Source organism: Amblyomma maculatum, chromosome 6, assembly GCF_055883805.1.
Source record: "Amblyomma maculatum isolate TAMU_Amacu chromosome 6, ASM5588380v1, whole genome shotgun sequence".
Lineage (NCBI taxonomy): Eukaryota > Metazoa > Arthropoda > Arachnida > Ixodida > Ixodidae > Amblyomma > Amblyomma maculatum.
Genome location: NC_139349.1, coordinates 56,793,875 through 56,805,240, shown reverse-complemented (window position 1 = coordinate 56,805,240; position 11,366 = coordinate 56,793,875). Strand labels below are relative to the sequence as shown.

At 44.5% G+C, this 11,366-nt stretch overlaps 1 protein-coding gene across 1 annotated transcript; it reads left to right on the top strand.

Moving 5' to 3' along the window:
• Window positions 1-972: 972 nt before the first annotated feature.
• LOC146185810 (toll-like receptor 2) lies at window positions 973-8,612 on the top strand. Its single transcript, XM_084606746.1, has 2 exons — window positions 973-1,093; window positions 5,729-8,612. Exons 1-2 carry the CDS (start codon window positions 1,062-1,064, stop codon window positions 8,049-8,051), a joined length of 2,355 nt encoding a protein of 784 aa, XP_084462872.1. The 5' UTR covers window positions 973-1,061; the 3' UTR covers window positions 8,052-8,612.
• Window positions 8,613-11,366: the final 2,754 nt, after the last annotated feature.

Sequence of the window (11,366 nt, the reverse complement as noted above, 5' to 3'; positions counted from 1 at the left end):
TACAACACGCTCTGCTTTCTTTAATTTATGTCATAAGCTTAGAATTCGAAGTACTCAGAAGGAAAGGAGTACTAACAATTTGCGATTTAAAGGGCTGTATAAAGTTCATGGTTAAAGATGCTTTCATTTCGATATGCTTAGATCATAATACAAATATTACGCGCGAACCTTTAAGAGCATTTTCACATACTGATATTTGTGACTCATTAGAGGCGTGGAAGATAAGCTCCATTTTCGTAACAGTTTACGGACCTGCATATTCATGTGGGGTCTTATTATAGTATGGCAACTCCACATAAAATGCCTCCAGCGTGGAGCCGGGGATTCTAATGTCTAGTTGATGAGGCGGAAATGCAGCGATGAAAATCATGATCGACGACTATGATGGTGGTGATGACTATTATTATATGCTTATTTGCCACTTGTAATGTTGCGTTCACAGCGGTTGAGGAGTAATATGTTTGTGAACAGTTTTATGGTCTGAAAACCCGCTGAATGTGGCAACAACAAATAAGAACGATTTTAAAACAGGCGCAAAAAAATAAATAAAAAAGAAGCGCAAAACAGTGACTAAAAATATAAAGAGAACAGGATATATATATTTTTTTTTATTTCGGCGCATGTTAGTTAAAAATATGTGACAGCGGAACTATATGCGATAGCCTGTACAAACAAAACTAAAAGGACGAAGTAAAGAAAAGGGAAAAATAAAACAAGAAAGCATCCGTAAATCAGCGGGCGTTTATCATCACGGCAATATCCCTCCGTTCTGTATTACATTTTAACGATGCCGAATTGACGGCATTAAACTAGCACTTCCTGCAGAGTCCTGCATATAAGTTTACCACTGCCTTCTGCCTCGGAGCAGCAGCAGCCTGTTGGAGCGCCGGCACACTGCAAGACGGGAAGGGATGCGGTTGTTACATAATCGGATGAGCAGCCGTCTGTTCCGCGGTCGGCTTCCGCTTGCAAGGGAGGCGATAAATACTCTCACTCATCCTTCCCGCCGCACTGTTCTTCCCGAAGACTCGCCACTGCATGCCGAGCAGCATGACCTTGTTATGGACGAGCCGCAGTCTGTCCGCCGTTTAAAGTAAGTCTCTTCTCCTGTTTTTTAGTTGAAATTAGCTGTCAATCTACTTGTATAATATAGGATTAAGATTTAAGAGTTAAATAAATTTCTTGTTAAAATAATACCTTCTCTCAGCTATATATCGCCTTTATATCGAAGAAGCTTCAATAAATTCAAATCTTACCTAGTGGCCTACAGTTGGCACTTGAAAGCACCTCGATTTCGCTAGAACAAACTTTTTATCTAGAAAATATTTGCGACACTTGGCTCGAATTCGGAACCACTATATATCTTATCCCGTAGCCCTGACTAATACTGTACTCAAGAGGCTGGAACTTGGCTCGTGAGAGTAGAAGAGCCGACTGCAGGGCGTTTCACAGGCTTAAAACAATACGATTCATTATCAATTTAAACAGCGCGAACAAGAAGACAAAGGACAAGATAAAAGGAAGCCACAGTACAAGCGCGGTACTGTGGCTTCCTTTTATCTTGTCCTTCGTCTTCTTGTTCGCGCTGTTTAAATTAATAATGAATGTGTGCCAACTTGCCCAACAAAGTATCTTGAAACAATACGAGCCCTTCATTTCCCTAACATGGTCTTCCGACAACCTTCAGCGGAAGCATTAAGCATGTTTCCACAGTTTGTCGGTAAATAAACTAGTAACAAAATCTATAAAAAAAATTGTCAGCAGAGGCCGCAGTGTAAATGAACTAACAGCCGTGCTGCTCGCGATTGTCACAAGCCCAAAAACCTGATATTACAGTTAGATGACCAAGTGCAGAGCTCCGAAAGCTTTCCAACAGCAGAAGGATGGACTTGGAAGTAATTGGCCGTATAGGCGTTAAAAAGTACTTCGTCGAGAAAACAGCTTAACGAAGCATACCCAAGATAAACCCAGACATCCTCAAATAAAGTTCAGGACTCGCACCAGTTAACCGAAATCTAAAAAAATTACTATCTATTCTGTGATGCGCTTAGATTACCATGCTGCAGGAATGCCTGTATGAAGTTCAGTGTTTCCATTTCATCCTTACATAAGAAACAGCATGAGAGAGAGGTCGTTGTTCTTATCTCATTATCTCACTAATACATTTCATTTCATTTATTTACTTTCAATGCCCGAGGGCATTGAAGAGTAGAATACAGTGGCTACGTACAGGGTGCTTCAACTCTAATCATACAGTTTTAGCTAGTGCGGAACAAAAACGCTGATGATCGATGATGAAGGCACTAGCTCCGGGAAGGTGGTTCCAGTCCTTTGCTGCTCGTGGGAGGAAAGACTCAGCTGCGCGTTTAGTTTTAAAGAAAGGAATACCGATTTTATGCGAATTAATAACTCGTGACGAAACGTAAGATGGAAGGGGTATAATATCCCTGCACCGACTGGTGTTATGAAACATATTTTATGAAACCAAAGACGAGCGTACTTTCGACGGCTAGCAAGAGATGTTAATTGTAATGTATTCTTCATAGATGTTGCGCTGGCGGTGCGGTTATGAAACGTGCCGAGTTATTCTGAATTAGTTCGAGGGCACTGATTAGGTTTTCATTGAAGGGATCCCAAATGAACACAGCATATTCCAGCCTACTGCGAACTAGAGATTTGTAGAGAAGAGGTTTCAGTGTGGTGGGAGCAGAAATACATACATTAATGGGCCGCTTAAGCGCTCGGGTACTTGAATTGCAGTCGAGGCAGAAAATGTGCGAAGGAAGATGACATTTCTACACATCTGACACTACATCGTTACCACAGCCACAGCAGATTCGCAAATAATGTTAGCCTAAAAGTTGTAAACAAAACACAAAAAGCAACGACGGGTGCAGTGACTGAAACTCAAAAGTGTTTATGCTCGTTTTTCGTTAGATTGTAAGCACCCGTGTGGAAGAAGTGATTATGTAGCGCCTACTTCAAAATCCTCGACTGTCCTCGGTGTCTGGACGCTAGCGCTTCATTTTTATCGCATTTACTTTCCATACAGGGTGATGTATTTCATGTGAAGTCGGGGAGGCAGATAATAGGACAGTGCACGTTAGCGTTAGAATAATGTTAGGAAGCCGCGGCTTGTTGGCGAAGAAACGGCCCGGTCAGCACGGGGAGAGGACGACACGCTGCTGCTCTCAAATAACGGTGGGCTGTTGATCCGCGCATGCATCAGCGCCCGCTCTGGCCTCGTTGTCAGCAGCATTAGCGGTGGCAGTGGAGCCGTCACATAGCCGCGGTAGCTTGTGAACAGAAGGGAGTTGAAAAAATTATTGCGAAAAAAAATAAAGATTTGGTAGGCGCTTTAGCTCCGCATTTAAGAGTTGAACGCGAATGCATTATTGGATCTCTGCTGTTTGCAAGTGCATTTGCTAGGTCTACATTTATTCACCTTGAGCCAATGAACCTTCGAGGCCGATACGGTGCTTAACTAGACGCCCAGATGGATCGCTATAAATGTCTCTGCCTGTACTTTGCTTCGTCTCAACACCACTCTGTTATGCTGGATATAATAATGGCCGTGCATTTAGAGTGAAGCGTATATTACTAGAAGCAGGTTCCGGTAGTTGAGCACTATGCCAAGTCTTTTGCCTCACATCAGACTTCACCTATTAGCCCATGATCAGCCTGCAACCACTTCTGGCAACAAAAATTTGTTGTGCAGTCCAGGTCTGGCACTGTGCTGGACATTACAACTATCGTTATATCGAATATTTGTAACCTTTATTTGTGCATCCATCATCGAACCAATGCGGCGTGGCAACCTTTTAAGGCCTGTTTATGCAGGGACATAAAGTTTGGTGCACCTGAATGCGCTACAATTCTTTTGTGACTGTTCCCCTGCAGGTCAGTTTTATGACCGTAATACTAAACTTTGTGCTTTCTACAAAGTTTACTTAGCACCCCTCTTTACTGGATTTTATGCAGAAAGTTAATGCATCTGAGGAGATTTTGACACTTCGATTTTCTAATGAACACTTGTCTTCTGGTTTGTATAAGAGTCGATACAGGTATATGATAACAATCATCTTTCCGCCGTCATTGCTACGTTCTGTGTACTTAGATATCAACAGTCGTAATGTGCTAACGCGAAAGTGCAAAATGCCAATTTCTTTTCGCACGAAACGTTTTCTATAAATTACACACCTAATCTCTACCTGTTAAGATGTTATTCAATAGAAAAAAAAAAACATTTTATACCTTATCTAAACTATCATCTGGGCGGAGTACCTTAAATGATTAAACACTGTTCTATTAGCTACAAAGACGCGATATAATTTTGGGTTGCGCTGCAAAGTAGTCTAAAAAAAGATTTTGTTTTAAATGCTCATAGTGAGCGTTACTTTGGGACTTCTCAACCCTATTATGAACCCTGTAACACACTTTTCTCCATTGAATCTTGTAGCCAGTGAGAAACACGCATGTTGGATCGCAATACGAAACCTCTTTTAACCCCGAAGCAATGTTTGCCGAATGAGGCCCCAACTCAGGAACATTTAGTAGAAAACATACTTTCTACCGGACTGGTTTTCGCTGTTCACGTGGTACTAGCTCTGCCAAGCTAGTGCAGTGTGGCCGAGTTCTTAATAAGTCATCCATAAACAACTCATTTCTGTACACACATAACTTCGTGCAGTAAATAAATACCACGTAAGAAAACAAACAGCTCTTCTGACCTTTTGGGCAGCGTGCCCGTCTGGCAGGGCGAAGGCGCAGGATCCTAATCCCAGCCCAACCGGATCAACCGAACTTTCTTTTCACTGAAATGCGCTCCTTCGGGAGCATGACCCCCCCCCCCCCCCCCTCCCTTCGCCGAATTTTACGTGAGTCCGAATATTATTTTACTTGTGCATGAATTTACATGGCTCAGTGTAGGCGGTCACTCCCTTCCGGTGTGGACGGGCAAACGGACGGACGGGTGGATAAATGAAGGCGAAAATTCAGCTATCAAAAGCAAACCTGCATTAAAGCCCCTTATTGTCCCATAGCAGTAGTGACGTAATACTATACGACAATGAGAGCGAAACAGTTACATTCGTGGACTGCATGTATGGGCAGTTCGCTGTGTAATAGGCAAGGAAGTACAACGGCAAACTCACGCTTTATAAATACGTACATGTTCAACAGCGGGCTTGATCCAGGGTCACAGAAAGGGCTACGAAATGGGTGCTGACGTTCAGCTTAACGTCATCAGAATGCATTGGCTACTTTATGCACTGCACTTTACCCGCTCGGCCATGAAATAACTACATTAAAAGGTGTTAAATAATAATGCTAAAGACGCTGTCCTACCAAAGGTGGCCCAAGGAAGTATTTTAGTTATATCTAATGGAGGGGGGGGGGGGGGGGAATTGCATGACGACATAGACGTCACTTCTGTGTTCTATATCTCTGTAATTTTGCAAGTACTTCGTTTCGCGCTTGTAAAACCTAATGAGGTCCAGATTGCTAGTGTCCCTTGTTTTGTAATAAACGTCACATATGTAAGCAGTCGAACAGTGCCAACCCATGGCTTGTCAAACATCGTTCAAATTATAGCACTTCACTAAACAACACAAAATGCGCCTCTATAAAGGCAGTACACTCGAGCGGTGTCTGGAATGAATCAGTCGTCTGCAAACAACTCCACATTGATGGTCATGCAGATACCACCTGTTGTGCTCTTTCTATGCAGGATGTTGCGCACCGTAGCCTTCTTGATGAGCAGCTTCGTGGCGGGTGCCATGGAAGTCGGCGGTGCATTTTCTTGCCGTCCGGAGACAAACTACTCGATGGAACTTCTTCCTTTAGAACATTGCCATTCGAGTCTGCTGAAAGATGGCAGGGTGAGATCCTCGTGCAAGATCCTCATCGAAGCCCCATCTGAACACTGGTTTATACCTTCGGACCCCGAAATCATGACGCTGGAGGAAGTGTTCATCTCTGATATTCCTCTAAGCAACGCAACGTCTTCCACCAAAGAGGTCATCTGCATGGGCCTCACAGAAGTGGATATACAGAAATGGGACGACTTCCCCCTCAGCTGGCAGTACCGCTACGACATATTTTCCGCTTTTTCATCAGATGCCATCGGTTCCATTTCAATATATTCTCTGCTGGTTTTCGTTAAACAGATGAAGTTCAAAGTAATATTTCACACACCAGTTGAAATAGCTTGTGTGAACTGTCCGAGAAACAACGGCAGTAAGGTCCAGGACTGTGAGGTTTATGGCTTCGTGGACCGCTTCACAGACTACAGCCCCATTCCTAGACAGGCGGGAAACGCCTCCGCCGTCGCCCTCCTTTTCGCCCTCTTCAAGGACTGGAAACTCGCTGACGTTTCCGTGAATAAAGTAAACGTGACTTTCATCGAGACTGTTAGAAGCGTACCCGGCTACGGGCTCCAGCTCATTGCATCCCTGCGGATCGGCCATATTGTCTTCTACAAATGCAACATAAAGCAGATAAAGCAACACGACATACCGCATATGCGCTACCTGGATTCTCTCGAATTCTATCACAACCCTATCACCAGTGTACATCCTTTCGCCTTTGATCTCATACCAGACATTAAGAACATATCGCTCATAGGAACTAAGCTCGCCATGGTGCCCGAGGCCGTCTTTTCGCAGAACAGACTGCACCGGCTGAACATGGCGGCCACGAGGGTGCCTTTGAACGCAACATTCGAGCTATGTGCATCACCATGTCCCCATAAAAGCACGGCAGAGGAGCTAGTTTTGGCGGGCACACCCCTGCACCAATTGAAGGACCGTGCGTTTTGCGCGTTTCCTGCTCTGCGATTTCTCGACCTCAGCGGCTGCTCCATTAGAAAAATCCACGGTTCCCCATTCGTATGCCTACAGGACCTGCGCGGACTGGACATGCGGTGGAACCTGATCAAATTCATTACTGCGACGTCGTATAGCGGCCTAAACCGGTTAGAGATTCTCAGCTTAAAGTTTAACTCATTCACCGCATTTCAAGGCAGAGAACTTTTCGGCTGCCTCCCATCTCTTCGACTGCTGTCACTGTCTGCGAACCGAATCGAGCGATTGGAACTTAATGCAACAGTGCCGGTACCCCTGAAGCTCCTAGACTTATCGAAAAACTTCATATCCAATTGGACTTCACCAGTGTTTAGTGTGATGAAGAGCTTGCATACTCTCATCCTGGAGTCAAACACCTTGTATACACTAGACAACGATATGCTACGGGACGTGGCACATGTAGGCGACGTCGCCATTTGTTACAACCCATGGGACTGCGGGAGCTGCTTATTGAATAACCTGCACTATCTCCTCAATAGCAGCGCACAAAAGTATGAACGCTGCGTTGTATGCAAAGAACCAGAGAAATGCGCTGGCGACAAGGCAGCCAACGTCGAGTGGAACAGTGCTGTCTGTGGCCCGGTGGACTACTACACAGTGGTGGGGGTGCCACTTATAATGACTGCTCTCGTTATTTCTGTCATTAGCTACGCAGTATACATCAAGCGATGGTACCTGATGTACGCGCTGCTGTACTTGCGAGTGAAGATCAAGAACTACAAGCGGCAGACCCACGCTGGCCGTTTCCTGTGGGACGCTTTCGTTTGCTACCACATTTCTGACTCAGCTTGGGTTAGGAATGTTCTCTTGGATCGGATGGAATGCCCGCCCATGAATTTTCGTTTCTGTTGTGCAGAACGTGACTTCATTCCAGGAATTCCAATCGCTGAAAACATTTGCCGTTGCATCTCACAGAGTCGCGTGTCTTTGTTCGTCGTTAGCGTGGAGTTCTGCAGAAGTGCGTGGTGCATGTTTGAACTGAGGCTCGCTCAGCACCGCCTGTTCGAATCGGAGCGGGACGAACATATAATATTCATCAAGAAAAGCCACATCGATGAGTCTTATATGAGTCCCATGCTTTCTTACCTCACAAGATCTAGGACTTATGTTGAGGTGCCGCCAGCTGGAAGTGATGATCGCTTGCAAGATTATTTCTGGCTACAGCTGCAAATGGCGCTTCAACAGTAATCACCCAACCCACGAAACTGCTAACTGTGGAACAGAAAATGGCTTCAGAAGGAACGAATTTTCCTTATCGCAAAAAATAGTGTTGTTTTGGCCGGTAGAGCATAGAAGGTTGCTTGAAAACACCATGCATCTCTTTACTAAATGAGAGACGGAATGCTTTAAGGACCAAATCTCCCATTTCGTTGATACGAGCTGGAAGCAACTTGTATGCTGCATGCCAGGAGGCGTTTTCGCAATTCCGATTCTGCACTCATGGCTGTCTTCCCATGTTCTACGTGCATTACCATTAATCCCGCTGCTCTATCTTTACTGACTCCCACTGCCCACGGTTCACGTACTGCGACTGGTTTTGTGCTTGTAGTGACAGCCAATCTCAAAGACATATCCATTGGTGCTATTCACAACATCTGCTTTCCTCTGTCAACGGTTTGCTGCTGGCCAATTGAAATGATAGATAACATGCGCTTTCTTTGCGACATTCCTATCCTGAATTGCATTATGTTCACCTTGATGTTCTGGGATGTGCAATAAACACTTTACAGCGAAAAGATACGTGAATAATTGGCGTTGTCCCGGTCAAGTCTCATTATACGCGTTCAGAAGAACTTATTATTTAGTATCTTCAGCAATTTGATGCAGTTTTTAAGAAATGTTTCTCATTTTCCCTCTATATATGCATACAACAAGAATTATGACTTTAAGTGAATTAGTGGGCAGGAAAGACGTGTGCAAGCTTTGGAGGAGTCGCGCTGTGGCCTACTGCCATATCTGTTGGCTGCAGGAGGCATCTGAGGTTCTTTAAAAGTCCGTCCCCTTGAGTATCTCGTGGTGCTCTTCGTTAATGTGCTGTCTACGTACGCCCTACACTTTGCGCCAGCACTTATAAACGTAAAGGACGGCTGATAAATTAGTAGAGCTCTTCCTGAAGTAAATATCGAACAGTGTGTACTGTTAATTAGCACGCAACAAGTTTAGCGATAAGTATAATTACCCAAATACTCCGGGCGTTCGATAACTGTTGCACCTGTCGCGGTACTTAATACGCGTAACCACTGCGCCACCCCGCCGGGGTGGCGCAGTGGTTACGGCGCTCGACTACTGTTCCCAAGGACGCGGGATCGAATCCCGGCCTCGGCGGCAGTTTTTCGATGGAGGCGAAAAGCAAGGCGCCCGTGTGCTGTGCGATGTCAGTGCACGTTAAAGAACCCCAGGTGGTCGAAATTTCCGGAGTCCTCAACTACGGCGTCTCTCATAGCCTGAGTTGCTTTGGGACGTTAAACCCCACAAACCAAACCAAACCAACCACTTAATTTTGAAGTGTTTACAACATCACAATTAAGGTAAAACAGCGCAAAAATCACGCACAGAACGCAGAAAGGTGAGGCGAACACAGGCGCCGACTGCATAACTTCTGTAGGTTCACGCTTTGACAAAGTTTTTTGGCCCTGTTCTTTACCTTGTTTAAGGACACTACACTCATGGCAGGATGAACCGATGGCTTCAACGGCGATGGCTTCAACGTAGTCACACTCTCTCTCCAAGATATTGGAGAGAGTGTAAATCGCAGATGTGTGTGGTAATGCATGAAAGGCATAACGGGGATAAGCGGTGCTACGCACCAACTTCGTATTTTATTAACTATGAAAATCGGCCATATTTTTTTTATTTTTTTTCCTCCGCGACTACCTGAGAACGTGTTTATAATTCTGCCTGTCAATCGTAAGGACACCGGAAGGCACTTAGGGAAGAGCGAAGTGACAATATGCAAAAAAAAAAAAAACAATAACGTAAAACTCAACAAAACGTCGATAAGCCTGTCGCAGAGCGTTATGCATAGCTACGAAAAGAAGTCTGCGCATGCAAAATTCTAAAGAAAACGAAATACAATGAATCTGCCGTCCGACAGAGGCGTTGCACCTTCTTGAGAGGTTGACATAAAACGGCATAGCGCAGCAGCCTTGCGCTGCAGGGAGCCGCAGATGAGCGAAAGAAAGAAACGCGATCGCACTTTCAGCTCTTAAGGAGTCTTAAGAGCGATCGGTAAATTTTTACACCTAAAAGAGACTTCTCATATCATTCTATCTTGAGCAAACCTAACGTAGCGCTGAAGCCTCTGTTGTGCTGAAAAACCTATAGAGGTATTACAAGTGACAACAGCGAGCAGGTAATTCTACTGTTTCTGTCATTCGTCACATAATGCCGTATTCTCCTGCACATAAAGACATTCTCCGCGAAAATTAAATATTCTTCACAGCGATATTGTAGCGCGCTCGTGTTGTTCGGTCTTCTCGTGTGTTTTGTCTATTTTGAGCTACAATATCGCTATGTCCATGCACCAACAAGACCAAGAAGCTACGCTTTTAAACGATAAGTATTCTAGTTTTCTCTCACGATATTAAATACTGAAATCTAGTTTTAACCAGCGAGACATTTGCTATATTGAATACTACAGGCCAACTGCCAATTGGTACTTGAAGCAAGCGTTCGTCACGTGATAGACTACGCAATGACAGGCGACTAAGTGTGTCCTTGGACACCTGCCGAGCAGCACAAGCTGGGCACAGAGGTAAAATAGTGAGAGCAGATGCGGTGCAACCATGTCTCGATGGCCGAATAGCAGCCTTTCTTTTTTTTTTTGTAGGCTATGTCATTGCAGTAAATAACGTTGTAAATTATGCGTACTTACGTGGCTGTCTATTCCCCGCTTCTTCACCAAACACAGTCACGAAAGCAAAGCGATGACACCAATAAAGTAGGCAAATTCTTTTTTGTTTCAGTCTTTTAGCTCTACCTTGAAAGGTAAACAACTCTAATTTTCCGCCTTTCTGCGCTGCAACATTATTCAGAACGCACTGTCTAGTATGAGGGCCTTCTTTTCGTTTTCTTGTATGATTTCCGAGTTCAACTTATTTCGCCAGGTTGAAATAAAGCGTCTTCAAAGTTAGGACAAAAAACAATAGAATACTACGCGGACAAAGCTCGTGAACACGGTGGCCTTTATTGAATACTCAGACATCGCGGTTAAATCAATGTGGTATGTATGTATTTTAAGCAACGAAGACGCCTGAGAATGTGCCGTTAAGATGCGTATCCACGTACGGAGCCCAGTTGTTTACCTGAGAGTCGCATAGTTTCAATCAGTCTGCAAGAAATTCTGGCGGGCTAATGCGAAATAGCAATCACGTAAAAATAAGGTCCATATAACCATTGGTAGGAAAGCTCTGAGGTAAGACTCTGATGTTTATTGTATTGCTTCCAGCGCTTTCATGTCTATCTAACACGATCACCATAGCGTAAAATGCTTAAGGAGCCGCC

Coding starts and splice junctions, on each gene's coding strand:
- LOC146185810 (XM_084606746.1), top strand. CDS start 1,062: ATGGACGAGCCGCAGTCTGTCCGCCGTTTAAA. Junction 1,094..5,728: donor CAGTCTGTCCGCCGTTTAAA/GTAAGTCTCTTC, acceptor CTTTCTATGCAG/GATGTTGCGCACCGTAGCCT.